This window comes from Geospiza fortis, unplaced genomic scaffold, assembly GCF_000277835.1.
Source record: "Geospiza fortis unplaced genomic scaffold, GeoFor_1.0 scaffold443, whole genome shotgun sequence".
NCBI classification, from domain to species: Eukaryota; Metazoa; Chordata; class Aves; order Passeriformes; family Thraupidae; genus Geospiza; species Geospiza fortis.
The window spans coordinates 2,314,799-2,330,851 of record NW_005054335.1 but is presented as its reverse complement, the minus strand read 5'-3'; the positions used below and the strand labels follow the sequence as shown (position 1 = coordinate 2,330,851).

Below are 16,053 nucleotides of genomic sequence, written 5' to 3'. Positions count from 1 at the left end.
AGAGGTCATGCTGCTGGTGTTATTGTGACTCTTTAGTTCATTCATCCCACAGTTCAAGGGTTACTTTTTAAAATAATGACAAAACTTTCTTTCAGCCATCTTTAAACCCTGAATATGAGAGGGAACCAAACCAGAATAAATCTCTAGCTGCAGGTGTGTGGGGTGAGTATTTTGATGTTTTTAAATGCAAAAACGTAGCAGAGATCTGCAGTTGTTAACATGAGCCTCTTTTTAGAATTCTAAAGGTATAGATTGAGAAGACTTCAATATTATTACAATGTAGGTATCTTTTTGTTGAAGGGTAACACTTCCATATGTGTATCAGTCTGCTAGTGTGTAGATGTGACCACAACTAATTCTCTTTCCCAGAACAAGTATACATCTTTTTTTGTAATGATGTCAAGAAATCTTCACCTTTATTTTCAAGAGGAAGTACAATGAAGGTTGGTCACCTATATGAGTGGTATTGGTTGCTAGCTGAAGGCTTTGTAAAATGTGTTGGAAGAATTTGGAGAGAAACCTGGGAGAGCTGGAAGAGTAGGTTAGCTTGCAGAGATTTAAGGTCTCTTTCTGGAAGCACATGTCTTATGCTGTTGGTTCTGTTTGTGTATTATTTGTATGATAAATACAATCCTGGGCAGGGGCATTGAACAGACCTGTAGCTGCGATTGTTTTCTCATCCTCACCTGATCGTTTGGCTAACACTTTACAATTCTAATGGGCTTTATGTTGTCAATTGTTTATACCAGGAAGGTGGTAGCTTTAGATGGCAGGCATTTTAAAGTAAATGTACTCAAAATAAGAACATTTCTCTTTATTAAAAAAAAAAATAATTAAACATGAAAACTTTTACTTGTCTACTTAAACAACTGCTAATACTGAGATTTTAAAGATATTTTAATTTGCTGATTCTTTTCTCATACTTAACCAGTATTTTTTGTACACTAAAGTAACATTAGATACAGGCCAACCCCTCAATATAAATATCTAATTGCTGTAAACCTTTACAGCATCATAAATAATTGGACAGTTTTCTGGCATTGTATTGTTAGCAGCTTTCATGTGATAATCTATCTTTCAATAAAAGAGTCTTGTTTTGTAATTGAAAAACTGAAGGCTGTTATTATTCCCTTTAGAAGGAAAAAATATTCAGGATAGAGGAGTGTTACAATCCCTTCTAATATCTGTTAAAAACGTAAGCATCTCTTAGATTCCATTTTACCTTGTGTATATGTGATGGGAGCCTGTAAATATTATGAAAAATCTTGTAATGAGATTTAATGACAATGTAGCTTACAGTTATGGTAACTATTTTGTAGCATCTACCTGCTAAACAAAGCAAAAGTCATGTATTCTTTTAAGATAGGGTTTGTTGTTTTTTTTTTTTTAAACAGAGGCTATAGTGACTATGTGAAGTAGAATTGCTTGCAGGGAGAGGAGATAATCCTTGAAAAAGGAATGCAAGTACAAAAAATATATTTTTTTTACTTTTTGAAAATTTTAGAACTGTTTTTAATGGATGTTCCTTAATACTGCTAAATGGCAGTTTCTCTAGTTTGATGGCTAACTGTATGTCTTGTAATTTTTTCTCCATTGAACATGGAAATTTTGTCCTGTTATGTCCATCTGAAGCATGGAGCTAGAGAAATTGGTCATTGCCATGGTCTAATGTGTAGTGCACATCTTGTCTCATGTTTATAGAACCTCAGTGCACATCTCTAAACTGAGCTGTTAATAAATATATAACTAATTATTCTTTAGGAAATCTTAAGGGGAATATGAAAGCCATAAACTCTTTTGAAGTTTGGTTAACTATCAACAACTGACAGTATTTTGATTGTAGAATTGCTACACAGGAGTCTCTAGAAGTGTGTTGCAGGTTTCTTTGAAGAATATATTTTCTTTCAAAAAGTGCAATTCCTGCATTGCCAAGTGAAATATTTTTAGAATGATGACTGTAGAAAATGGAACAGAACCTGTGTTTTTCCAGGTTTGCACAGTATGTTATTTGTGGAGCTAATACTGATTTAAGTTCCTGATTTATGCCTGTTAGCTCTGGATCATATGGCTGTTCCAGTACCTTATGATCTAAAAACTAGTGAGTTGTGTACATAGGCACACACACACACACACACACATACGCACATATCTTTATACATACACACCTCTTTTTTTCTTCCAGAGTACCCTTTAAATCCTAAATCTAGGTCTCAGAGAATGCTGGTCATTAAAAAAGGCAGTACAAAAGAACTGCGGATATCTGGATTCCCATTAGTGGGAAGTCTTCACTCACAGCCGGTAAGGAATGGAACTGGCACAAGTGTTTATAAAGGATTAGTCCCCAAACCTGTAACTCCACCTGCAAAGGTGAGTATTGGATACTAGTGTTGTGAAAAACATGCCTAGAAAAGTAATGCTGTAATTCTCAATATGTTTATTTCATCCCTGAGGATACTGTTCTGGATTGTCATGTATTCAACACTTGCAAAATGCAACACACCCCAAAAATGAATAGAAACAACTTTTTTGCATTTTTCTTTTTAAATTATAATTTTGTTTCTCTTTGCTTCTCATCTGCCTCTTTTGAGAAGCGCAGCAGCTGTACAAGTGAGAGTAAAAATGGTGTTTTTTAACTTATGGAATAGCAGTCCCTTTTGTATATATGATTTCAACAGAACAAAATTAGGTACGTTGTAGAGAGGTATAGTCAGCATAATATTACCTTCAGAATTTATCCCAATTATAGACAGAGATGACATTATAACCTCGTAGTATCATTCTGGTCTCTTACCAAATGCAACTTTCCATATGCACAATCAGAATATTGGAAGGAACCCACAAGAATCATCAAGTCCAGCGCTTAAGTGAATGGTCTATATGGACTTCAAACCCACAACCCTGGCATTATTATCGCCAGGCTCTAACCAACTGAGCTATTCTCACTGGCTTCATCTCTATTTTTTTGTTTCAGGAATTTTTCTGTGCTCTTGGGAGCATATGGTGGATTAGTTCTTAACTCTGTAACATTTTGAATCTAAAATAATACTTTCAGCTGTTGAAAGTATTATCATTTTTGATATCTCAAATATGAGGATCTTAATTGTTTTAAAATTTTAGTTTTTATATAAACAGCATGAACAGTATTTATGAGCAGATGAATTGCTCATAAACATCCTGTTTTCCACAAGAAAACAGATGTTTGCACTACATTAAGGTTGCAGTTATGATTTGCTTTTGCTTAATCATTTTTCTGAAGATTCTTGAAAACAATCTTTTTTGGTTAATGACACTTTACTTCTCTGTTTATTCTTCTGTCTAGCCCACACACTGGAAAAGCCAAGCAAAAGAAAATAAACTTGGGAATGCATTTCCTCATGAATCTGCATATGGTGTTGGCAGTTTCAGTCCTTTCAAATCAACTGTCAAGGCATTTGCTGTAACACAAAATTCAGTGAAACAGGTAAAATAGTAGCTGTAGTTAAATTTATAAAACATTTAATTTGCTTAAGGGAGGATGGCCAGTAAATTTTATACAGAATTGTATTAAATATGTTTTTTTTTAACTTAACGTTCAGAAAAGGTGGAATGCACATCACTGGCTTCAAAGTACTGCAGTTTCCTTTGTAGGTTTGATTTAGAATAAAAACCCACATTAGAAAATACAACCTGATACTTTTAGGCTTCAAAACTGCTAAAGGTATTACATGTTTCAGAAGGCCCACTTTTCAGTAGCAGTGCTCCATAAAGCTGCATCTCTGGGTTTACATCTACAAACTGTTTATACCAAAATACAGATCTTCTCTCTAGTTTTGACTGTGAATATATGTGAAATCTGAAAGAACGGATACCTGTGTCTTTAATTAAAATTTTTCTGAATGAACACATTTCTAACATTCTTTCTTTCTCTGACCTTCTTCACTAGTGTAATTGGTCAAATTCTTCATCCCCTGTTGACACATCTGGTCAGCTTCGTTTAACAAAATTGACAAGAATGCGGACTGATAAGAAGAGTGAATTTTTGAAAGCATTGAAAAGAGATAGAGTGAAAGAGGAACATGAAGATGAGAATCATGATGGGCAAGAGAAGGTAATTTTGTTAATACTTAATGTAGATCCAGTAGGTTTCAGACAAACTATAAACTACTTCTGATTTTGCTGTAAATAGCTGTTAAGTAATGCTCTTGGATCCCTAAAGGAAGGAAAGGAATTATCTTTTGATTAATTTAAAAACATTGTTCCAAGTACTACTCTTCCTCCAGTGCTGCTTTGTAGTTTCTTTTTGTCTTTCTGCATTATCTGTTAGTGCATGTTGATGACTTAAGTACTTGTGTATCTTTAGCAACAATAAAAAGGATAAATTAGGCTTAGTAAAGTAATCATACATGAATTTATATTGGAAAAGACCTTTGAGATTGAGTCCAACCATTAACAGTACTGTCAAGTCTGCAAGTAAACTGTGTATTCAAGTGTCACATCTAAATGGCTTTTAAATACCTCCAGGGATGGTGACTTAGCCACTTCCCTGGACAGCCCATTCCAGTGCTTGACTCCCCTTCCTGTGGTTGAAAGTCTTCCTGTGAACAAAGTCTTCCTGGTGTCTAACCTGACTCTCCCCGACACAACTTGAGGCCATTTCTTCTGTCCTGTCACAGTGTTGGCCAACCCCCACCTGGCCACAGCCTCCTTTCAGGCAGTGGTAGAGAGTGATAAGGTCACACCTGAGCCTCCTTTTCCCAGGATAGACACCCCCAGCTCCCTCAGCTGCTCCTCACAGCACTTGTGCTCCAGACCCTGCCCCAGCTCCATTGCCCTTCTCTGGACTCTCTGCAGCCCCTCAGTGCCTTTCCTGCAGTGAGGGCCCAGAGCTGGACACAGCACTGGAGGTGTGGCCTCAGCAGTGCCCAGCACAGGGGGACAATCCCTGCCCTGGCCCTGCTGGCCACACCATTGCTGATCCAGGCCAGGATGCCATTGGCCTTCTTGGCCACCTGGGCACAGCCTGGCTCATGTTCAGCTGCTGTCACCAGCACCCCCAGGTCCTTTCCAGCCACTCTGCCCCAGCGTGTGGCACTGCCTGGGGTTATTGTTGCCTTGGCCTGTTGATCCATCCTGTACGGACCCCTCTGCAGAGCATTCCTGTCCTCCAGCAGATCAGAATTCTCACCCATTTTGGTGTCACCTGTAAACTGACTGAGGTGCACTTGTCAAATCATTGATAAAGCGATTAGTAGGGAGCCCTGGGGAACCCCACCCATGACTGGCCACCAGCTGAATATAGCTCCACTCACCACCACCCTCTGGGCGCAGCCATCTAGGTAGTTTTTACCCAGTGAAGAGTGCCCCTCTCCAAGCCATGGGCTGCCAGCTTCTGCAGAATTCTCTGAGATACTGTATCAAAGAAAGGCATTATTGAAGTTCTAGCAGAAAACATCCACAGCCTTTTCTTCATCCTCTAAGCAGTCACCTGGTCGTAGAAGGAGATCAGGTTGGCTAAGCAGGACCTGTCTTTCCCAAACCTGTGCTGGCTGGGCCTGATCCCCTGGTTGTCCTGCAGGGACAACTGTGTGATGGCATTCACAGTCATCTGCCCCTACCTTTCTTGGTACCACGGCGAGTCTGACATGCCTGTAGTTCCCTGGAATCTCCTTCCAATACTTTTTGCAAATGAGCATCACATTTTCCAGTCTCCAGTTTCCTGGGACCTCTCTGGTAATCCAGGGCTGCTGGTAAATGATGGAAAGTAGCTCAGTGAACTGCCAGCTCCCTTTGTACTCTTGTGTGAATCCCACCTAGTCCCAACAGACTTGTGAAGGGCAGTGTTTCATACCCTGGCAATTAGTTCTCCTACAAAACAAAGAAGTTTGTTCTGCTTCTCAATGCTTCTCAAACCATTTCCTTTCTGATTGGTGTTTAGGTAGCCAGAAGTTCTCTATTGGTCTAATCAAACGAGCAATAACTCACTATATGCATAAAACACTGGTTCTAACTAATTGAGAGCTTGAAGGCCTATAATGGCTGTGTATAATATGCATCAGGTTTCTTTCAGTCTGAATTGATTTATGCAATTGGTTTTTGCTACCAGCCACCTAGTTATCATACCAGTTATCATAATCCAGGTGAAGATAAGTATTTTATTATTCAGAATGAGGTGCTTACAAGCCTGTTTGCTGTAAATGAGTGATTTAAAATGTCTTATTAAAACAAAAAATCCCATAAATTAGAAATCAGCCAGATAAACAAGTGATTTTGAGGAAGCGATATTAGGCTTCTGAGATATTAAAAAAGAAACAGTGCCAGTGTACATTGGTGATAAAAGTGAGACTGACTCTACTGACCCTGATCCTATTTCAGGCAAAATGCAATTTGCTGTAATGGGACTGTATAACTTAGCTGTATGTGTGAGCTAAGAAAAGCCTACATCTTTTCATTAGGTATTCTGTGACTGAGTACCCTGAAATGGGTATTGGGGATAGCTTTGTTCATGTGTTCAGGAAATACACAAAGATTTTGATTTAAGATTAGAAAGATCTTAGGAACCATCTAGAGATTCAGAATTATGAAATAATGAGGCAAATTATACTCAGCAGCTGAATCACACTTGGAAGAAGCTGTTTTGTCCTATATATTAGACCTGCTTAGTAAATTTATAAATTTTTCTTGGTATTATGTGACATATTCTCCAGGCATATAATGTAACAGCTGAATATATGTTGACTGGGATATGTGTTCTTAACAATATCTTGCTGACTGTTCTAATATTTCTGAAAGCAGACAACATGTGAGTGGGAGGGTGGTGTTGATCCTGTGCTCTGAAGTATGATTTCTTACAGGTGCAGAAGATTGCATTATTTCCTCATGCTATGGGTAATGCTGTTATATGCCCAGTTTAGGGATTTTGCTATTGAGAAGGTGTTAACTAATAATGATTGTACTCTTCTTTGTTTTTACAGCTGGTAAGACTTCTGAGGCTATTTGGCTCGTTCATAAATATGAATTACACGTTGCTGAATGAGTAGAGTAGAAAGAAATACCTAATGTTTATAGACTAAAGACCTTTTAATCTTTGAGTGAACCTGAACAGTCGGCTTTGTAAATAAATTTTCTTCCTGATTTGTATTTAATGTCTAGTAATTTACAGTTGTTGTTCACAACAGCCTGAGAAGCTAGGGTTGAGTGCATGTGTGTAAGTGAGCTTGTCTGAATTTAAAGAGCAGTATGCAGTCTTTCTAAATTCATGGCAGAGAATTTGCTATTTGAGGTATGGGTGTTGTGACCTGTGTCTTAGACTAAGTAAACTTGAGAACTCATATACTTTCAGACTGCTTCTGCCACATACAGCTCTGATACTTAATTAGGAACAATAAAAATTCAATAGTCCATTATTTCTGTAAGTATGAAGAACAGCTGAAGTACGTTTGAATTTTAAGATATGTATGAAACTTTGCAGGAAGAAAATTTGGGGAAAAGCTTGTGAGGTGCTTTCTGCATTATTTAATCAGTAGTGTATCTTAGGAATTCTGTAGCATGCAGGTGTTGCAAATGCCAGAACAGAATTACCTGTGAAGTACAGAGTCTCTCAATTTAAACTTAATTTCATAACTAAACAGAACTACTGAATTGCAGCACTTCAGGATATTTTCTTGTGGATGGAATTCACTTCTACATTTTGTAATGTATTTAGGATGATGAGTCCTTCAGCTTGCATAACAACAACAGTCCTCATCGTGAGAGAGATATAAACCGAAACTTCAAAAATGAGATTCCGCAGGAGAATGGCAATGCTTCAGTTACACCTCAGCAGATCATTCAGTCTTCAGCTTTCCCTCAGGCAAATGTTCTTTCGAGCTCACTTGAGGCAGAGCATAGGTATGTACTATATAAAACATAGTGTGTTTCTTCATGGTAGCTGAGCATGTTCTTAAATTCTTACTAGTGCAGAAGTCAGAATGTGAAAACTGAGAAAGCATAAAATGTTTCTTGACTACTGTAAAATTTATCTTTTAGACATGTACTAATTTAACATGAGATATAGTTTATTTCTTAGACCTGTGTACTGATTTACATCCAATTTTTAAGTACAGAAAGTTTATTTTTTAATAAAGAATATAGCAAACTACATAGTGATTTCGTCCCTCTGATTTTGGTCTAGGTGTCTGGGAGGAACAATACATGTAATTGCTGTTTGTATTAAAAATATTTTAAGTGCTGCATCTTATATAAAACTTCAGTGAGCTTTTAATCATTATTAAAGTAGTTAATTATTTTTGTAGCTGACTTGTTGACACTATTAGTGATATCACAAGACAGTCCACTGGAAGGTGAAAAAGTAATTTCATGAAAAGGATTGAAACAATTCTATTATCCCAGTAATCCAACTGCAGTAGCATTTGGTAGATATAAGAATTATGCTGCTTGATAATCATGACCCAGTCTTCTGTCAGATTCTTATGGTTTAGACAGATTTTTTTTTTCAGTGATAGTCTATACATTGGACTAGGCAATGCTTCATTTTGTAGTGCCTGTAGAAGAAACTTTCATTTCCTCTTACTCCTCCTGAGTATGAAGAGTACAAAGCACCCTGCTGTGTTCCTTTTTTCCCACCATTGGCAACATCACTGCCATAAGTGACGCCGTGTGGGATGAGTTCTGTCATTGGAGCATTGTGGATGGTGGCAGGCTCCTCAGGAGGCGCAGACAGCAGGAGAGATGGGGGAGTGGTGTTGTAGCTAATGGATGGGTGGAATATTTGGAGCTTGTGGCTGGTGATGACATGGTTAAGGGCCTCTGGAAAAGGATTAAGGAGCAAACAAAAAAAGCAGATGTCATTGTTGGCGTCCACTGTAGGCCAATCACCCAGGATGATGACACTGACTGTCCTTTAAGGAGCTAAGGAACACCTCTAAATCAACTGCTGCTGTCCTAATGGGGGACTTCAACTTGCCAGATATTAATTTGGGATACCAAAAATGGAAGATGGTGCTTGCCATTGTAGGGAGAAAATCTGTGACTTTGAGAAAGAATGTTCTTCATCCAGAGGATAGCTGGGCACTGGAACAGGATTCCCAACAACACCAAGCCTGACAGAGTTCAAGAAGTGTTTGGGCAGTATTCTCAGTCACAGGGTATGATTCTTGGGGCTGTTCTGTTCAGGACCAGGAGTTGGATGCCGCATTGTTTGCGGATCCCTTCCAACTCACGATATTCTGGGAGTCTGTGAAATGTATGGCCACTAGAGGCTCATGATTTTTTGGCTGGCAGATGGGAGTCAAATCTAACTCTTAGTTTTTCAATTCAAATTACTATAAATAGCCTTGTTAGGATTTCTGGGCAAATGTCTTTCTTCTGTGGTATTCCAGAGAGGCTGTGTGTCCATACTGCCACAGTGCTTTGGCTGTGAGCTCAGCACACATGTGGACAGATGTTAGGGTTAACCTTTTTGTGGTAAATTGCACAATGGATCGCCACCTTAGCTCCTAGGTTACTTTTGCATACCTAGTAAAAGTATTGGCACATTTGGTACAAAAGGGCTTCCTTCCTGCTGGGGAAGTTTCCAATGTGCAGCAATACTGTAAGTATCAAGTTGGCTAATCTGAAGTAATTTTTTTATGTAGTTCATACTTCTAACCATTCTAGAATGGTGTCACTTTACAGGGACAGTGGTGCTGCTAACCTTACAGAATGTTGCTTTAAAGTTAGTTAGCTGTTACCCTAAATTTTACTTACATTAACAGAAGCTCTGTAGCTATTTACTTCACTGAATGCCATGCTTATGTCTGAGCTTGCTTGCAGTAAAAACCGAAACTCAGCTAACTATCATTGAGCTGCATTTAGCATTGTGTTTTTCTGTACAATATATTCTCTTAGAGTTTTGGATGACTTGATTGTTCCTGCCTGTTATGCTTTCTGATTTGGTCCAAATGCAACAGAGGATACAATTTCTATTACTGTCCTACTGACTTTATTTTAAGCAGAGTAGTGCTTTCTCCTTCTACAATTCCAGGCTTTTGTTACGGTTCTAAAAATGCAAATTTTTCCAGTGCACATCCACTGTATTGGAATATAGAGTTCTTTGTGGGGAGGATTGTGTTGACATTTTTTGCTGATATCTGCCTAAATGAAGTGCCTGGTGTATGGTGTCAGCTGTGAGTTTGTCTTGCTATTTTAATATATTCACTTTTTTTACCTCTTAAGTGTCAGCTCTGGCATACATTTTAGAAACCTCTTTGTTTTTTGTAAAATAGCTTTAGTCTGTTTTAATGTTTAAGGTGAAAAGATACCTGATTTACCTGAAGAAGGTGCTAATCCTTTTGGAAAAAAACTTTGCAGCAAGGAAACTTAATAACTTCATTGTTAAATGTTGTGGTATCTTCACCCTCAGATAACCTCTGTTTTTATACCATCTTCAAATGTAAAACCACTTTCTTCCTGCTCATATACTGCCATCCTTCTTTATGAACTAGCCAAAACATGCTGATTATTGCATCTTTGTATATCAAGCTTAGTTACGAGAGGAGTCTTTCTTCTCCTCATTTCTTCCCCTTATCCCAAAATCCACTCCTAGCTGTTTGAGCTGAAAAACCAGAATGTGCTGTTGGCTGAGACTCAATTGTAAAGAGGCCTGACATGGCTCTTGACATTAGCATGTGGTATAAAAAATAAATCACATGCGACCATTGCATCCTGAGTTGGTTTCCATCGAGGGACACCATCAATGTTCCTTATGCTTTGCTCTGCTTTGTTATTCAGGAAAACTTGCAGTCCCTCAGTGTGTCTTTGTGTCTTCATATTGTTCTCAGGGGAGTGAATACATTGCTGCTTCACTGACAGTTTTAAGTTATATTAAGAAAACACATTCTTACTGTTCTGACATAGATCTCTTGCCTTAGAATGAAGGTATAGTTTTTACCACATATGGTGGTAGAATAGGATCATCTTTAAGGGACCTGAGAACTCAGCTTCTGTGCTTAATACATACCTGTTACAAGACTTTGAACTCACACTTATGTAAAGAGTTTGTTTAAAAAAAAATACTGGCTGATTAATCAATGCATTTGTTACAGGTCTTCAGATATGTATGTAGGCAGAGCTTGAAATGTTTGAGTGTGTGTAGCAAATTCTAATGTTGTCCTTCTTAATTTAAAGGTTGTTAAAGGAGATGGGCTGGCAGGAAGACAGTGAAAATGATGAAACATGTGCTCCACTAACTGAGGATGAGATGAGGGAATTTCAAGTCATTAGTGAACAGGTAAGACTAAGTTAATTTTCCATTATAGACCTGCAGCTGGTTACCTGAGATGCCTTCCTTTGAGGAGGATCTGCAGTAATTGTGATCATTAGGGATGTTGCTGTTGCAGTACCATTTCACTGCTGTGCTTTTGGAAGTATAGTTGCTTCAGAAAAATCGGGTACCAATGTTGACTGTAGCGCAGGCCTATTCACAAAGCATCAAGGGCAGGGTAGGGTGTACTTCTGGGTAGTTTAAGTATTGTTGGTGGTAGAAGTGCACAGATTTTCAAGCTCCTTAGCTTAGCCTACTTAGCCTAAGGAAAGAGAGTCTTCTTTCATTCTTTCAAGGTTTTTGTGCAGTTTCCGTGGTACTCTGAGAGCTGTATTTTCTTTTTTGGGACTTGAGAGACATTTAATTTACTAGTAACAAAGTATGAAAAGGTAATGTAGACTTGACTTTTCCTTCCTTTTTTTTTTTTTTTTTTTTTTAAATTTTTATTTTTTTATTAAGAGTGTTGAGTATACCTGGTGGGGTCAGTGAGAAGGAGTCAGAAATGAGAATAGTGTGTGGTACTAAATCTGAACTTTTGGTAATTCCAATATTATTTGAAATATTAATAATTTGATATTGGAATATTAAAATTTCAAGTGCTTGTTTTAGTGCACACGTTCTGCATGATGTTGAAAATGCAGTAATTCCTTTCTTTTTTGCAGAATCAGCTGTTTCCTTTCTTCAGTGTCTTTGACTTTCCAATTGCTGAGATACCAATTCCTCTCTGCAGCATCTCTTCTGGGCCCCTTCCCTATTGCCCTTGGCCCTTCTTAGCACAGATGTTTGCAGTACTGTGGGAAAGGGGACTGGATTGCAGGGAGAGACCATCTGGGAGAAAGGATCTTGGGGCAAGATGTGTGGGGACATGGGTGAGAACGGGGTGAGCTCTCATTGACTGCAGGAGTTCAGCCCACCTGGAGACACTGGGATGCAGGTGGCTGGCCAGAGGTGAAGGCTCACAGGGGAGTTATCCTTTCTGTGTACATATAAAAAGCTGTGGATCCAGTGTAGCCCAGAGCTGAAGATGCAAAAAGTATTGAATTGAAACAGATTGTTGTGTTTGGCATTTTCTTTCTCTAAATGTGTCATTTTTTCACATTTCAGTTACAAAAAAATGGCCTTCGGAAAAACGGCATTTTGAAAAATGGCCTCGTCTGTAATTTTAAATTTGGCCCCTGGAAAAACAGCACTTTCAAACCTGCTCTGGAGAATGAGGATTCTGAGACAAGCAGCAGTGATACATCAGATGATGATGATGTGTGAAGACTTCTGTAACACCTGTAGAAGTCCATTTGTTCTTGTGAAGATTGGGGATGTTTTGTCCAAGAACAAAAATTGTCATTTATGTAGTAACATGCCCACTACAGAAAGAATAATGGGACTTTCCTCTGAAGGAAGCAAGGAATGTTCTGTTGGGTGTGTTGAAAATCATTATAAGTTCTCCGTAAACGATTGTTGTAGAAGAGGCCTTGTGTTGACCCAGTGTTGACTTCCATCACTGAAGCATTTCTGACTAGCAATGTGACAATGTTATGAATCAGACTTTCTCACTTAATAATAAAAGCAAAGAATTGTGTAATGTCTTGCAAAGCTTCTGTCTTAAAATGTCTAAGGAAGAAAAGAGCAGCTTGACACAGTGTTTTGCTTGCCAAGTCATTTTTTTCTTACAGTGGAAATCAATGAGTCCACTTTGTACGCACAAAGGGCAATGTAGCGTGTTGGCTAAAATGAGCAAAGTGCACTAAAACTCTTCCTTAACTGAGTTGTTGAACTGTTCTGCAAATAACTGCTCTTTAGCCATTGGTTGTGTTGTCGTTGTTATTAATGGCAAAAGACCCTGGTGTTACAGTTCCAAATTTCTAGAATTAACTTTTAAATTGAAAGCTTTAAGGGGTATAGCAAGACCCTTATTCTCACAGTGACTTGTGGGAAAATAAGCAGTTTGATTTTGCTATTCGACATGTGGAAAAATCATTACAGTGATTGGATTTGTCCACTACATGGGAAATAAACTGATTTACAGAGTATTGTCTCAGTGCATAGCATCACGGGTATTGTTTTTAAAACAGCTAAGTTTGTTTGCATTTATATTACATGTACTCTGGCAGCAGTGCAGTTGTGCATTTCAGTACAAGGTAAAAATACTTTCATCACTAGATCCTGCTTTTATAGCAGCAGAAGTATATGTGTGCAATGACCACCTCTTTTGCTTACTCAGTGTAAGACTTTATGATCTCACATTTAAAAACCAATATTGTATTATTTATAGTTTTATTTGGTTTATTTTAGTTCTTTACATGTTGTCCACAGTTGTACAAGCTGTGTAGCATTAATTCATAAGCACAACTGCTCTTGGGGATGTTGCATAAGTTTATAATATAGCACGGATATATATATATGTATATATATATATAGACACTTCCCTGTCAAGATGTTTTTGAATTCTACTACTTCTTATAGTAAATTATTTGCAGTTTAGAACTTGAAAGCAAAAATATTTATAAAGTTGAGATTCTGTCCATATTTCTTTAGGAAAATACTTTTTTTATAAGTATGGCATCAATTTTGGACCAAATTTGGTATGTTTCTGTTTTTTATTTATTGTTAATTTAAATAGGTATTTCTTTTCAAGAGGTCAGTTTTTGTATTAGAAGCTGCTTGCAAATGTTGATGTAGTTAATTTTGGCATGGTATATTTAAATACTCAATTTCTAATCTCAATTTAAGAGGATAAAAATGTTTCTTTTTAAAAAGAAAACTGCCATATCTGTAATGATGTTTTTCCTACCTGCATGCCTTATACACCTTTTTCCTTTCCCTCTCCTGAATTTTTTTTACTGACTTTGACACATGGTGGTAGTTTGTTCACTTTTTGGTTTTCACATGCTATAAACAGGATCTTCTGCCTAGTTTAATTATATAGTGATATGTGGATGCACTGTTTTAATAGTAAGTGAAAATGTTTTTTCCTTGGCATTTCTCAAGGTGGGGTGTAGGCTTTTCCCCCTTCTTTATTCAGTTTTACTTTATTTCAATCACCTCAGGAATTAACTCTCTGAGAAGTTAATGTAATTAGAGAAGAGCTGTGTTAAAATTGTATAGACTTGGGAAATTTACAAGTTGGAATTGAGAAAATTATCTTTAGAGGAAGTAGGAGTACTAGTCATACTTGGTACTTCTTCTTTGCTAGTTTATATCCTGAAACTGGTAATGGAAGCACTGATTATAATGAACTGTGGGCAAAGCAGGTAACAGGAACTGGACAGTGGTTTTGCTTTGTAGAGTGGAACACTTTTATAGCCTTCATAAGTTTCCTCTGTCTCTTTTCTCCTCTTGTGTCTGCTGATGCTTGTGGATTAATTTCTGGTAAGTTCAGAGACCCCTCAGAAGTGTGTGTGGCCCCTGGCTTAAGTGGTTATCTGTCTACTCTGTTACTTCTGTTGGCCCTTCATGGCAGTGTGGGAATGGGTGAAATTTGATATTTACACTGAGGAACTGGATTCCTTTATGTTATATTTGCTTGTGGCAAAGCTGAATAGAGTATCCTTCATCTTCTGTGTCACCTTAAGAAACTTTTAGTCACTTACTGTGGGAACTCTTTTAGTTTTTTTTTTTCCTGGGAAATGTCACTCAAAACAATGTTTGGTTTTTGTAGTATGCTTCCATAAAATGTATGAAAGCATTTTATTGTACAGTTCTTCTTCCTTTTTTTTAGTGCTTGAAGATGTAGAAAAGAATGAAATTGGATTCTCTAGTATTTAACAATGCAACCTTATGCATCTTTGATTTTGTTCCTTTTCTGGGGCAATTTAAGTAGTGCATTGGTCTTTTTGTTCTCTCATAACATAAACCATGATCCATTCCCAGAATAAGTCCTCTCTTGTTTTTCTGCTTCAGCAGGTGTCTGTGTTAAAGGATTGAGAAGTTGGTGACTAAGCTTGCCCATTTCCTTAGTGGGCACTAGTAAGCTTTGGAGATACTTTGTCAGTGTTGGGTTGACAGATCTTGGCTTCAGTGGTGGTAATCATAGGTGGCTGCAGGCGGACATGATTTGAAGTCACATTTCTCTTCATCTTCCTGGCTTTATTGACGGAGAATCATGTATGCCTGGTTCCCTGTTCCAACCCTCTTCAAAAGCAAACAGTAGTGATCAGTCACTCACTGGTTTTTCTGATCTGCTGTTGATAGAGAATGTATTCTCTGCCTGCTGCTGGCATGGAAGATGTCTGAGTTTATGGTGGGGAGCTGGGGATCCTTCACCTCATCCAGAAATACAGAGGCCTCCCTCATTGGCTTGTACAGGGCCTTTCTCTCTCTTAAGGTGTAGAAGAAGCTAGTTGTATTCATGGAAAAGTGCTAAAACTACAGTAAAGTTGTCCACTGATTTATGTTGGACCCTGTCAAGAGTCTGAAGAAGATTTTAATGGTGATCCCAGACTTTGAGAAATGTTACCAAGTGTGAAGGAAATTAATTTTTATTCTCCTATGCAGTTGCCTGTGAGGGAAAAACCTCTTGATTTGAGATGGGGACTTCAACTTTAGTGTTTCTTTTTAAAAGAATATCTATTTTTCAGTAAATGCATTTAAACTACTGGCTGCTAGAAACTTGAAGTAGAGTTTAGTCAAGGATGCCTTTGTTTATCCATTTTCAGTTTGCTGCTAGGCAGCAGCTGAGGTAGTTTACTGAGCTGCAGGGAACTTTTGATCTGATTAAGGATTATTGCACTTGAGCACCAAGGGTTACTGGCTCATTAGGATAATAAATGTGCTGACTA

General features: G+C 37.9%; 1 protein-coding gene across 3 annotated transcripts in view; it reads left to right on the top strand.

The window, feature by feature from the left end:
- Positions 1-14,960, top strand: part of GPBP1 (GC-rich promoter binding protein 1) — a 35,994-nt gene extending 21,034 nt beyond the window's left edge. For 2 of the 3 annotated variants that reach the window (XM_005421981.2, XM_031057844.1), the window contains 7 exons: positions 96-162; positions 2,183-2,367; positions 3,320-3,460; positions 3,923-4,087; positions 7,682-7,866; positions 11,143-11,245; positions 12,383-14,960. In XM_005421981.2, coding sequence (XP_005422038.1) covers positions 96-162; positions 2,183-2,367; positions 3,320-3,460; positions 3,923-4,087; positions 7,682-7,866; positions 11,143-11,245; positions 12,383-12,541 — 1,005 coding nt within the window. In that variant the 3' untranslated portion in view covers positions 12,542-14,960. Of the gene's footprint in view, positions 1-95; positions 163-1,124; positions 1,196-2,182; positions 2,368-3,319; positions 3,461-3,922; positions 4,088-7,681; positions 7,867-11,142; positions 11,246-12,382 lie in introns of those variants that run through there. The other variant, XM_031057845.1, reaches the window with a different exon arrangement.
- Positions 14,961-16,053: the final 1,093 nt, after the last annotated feature.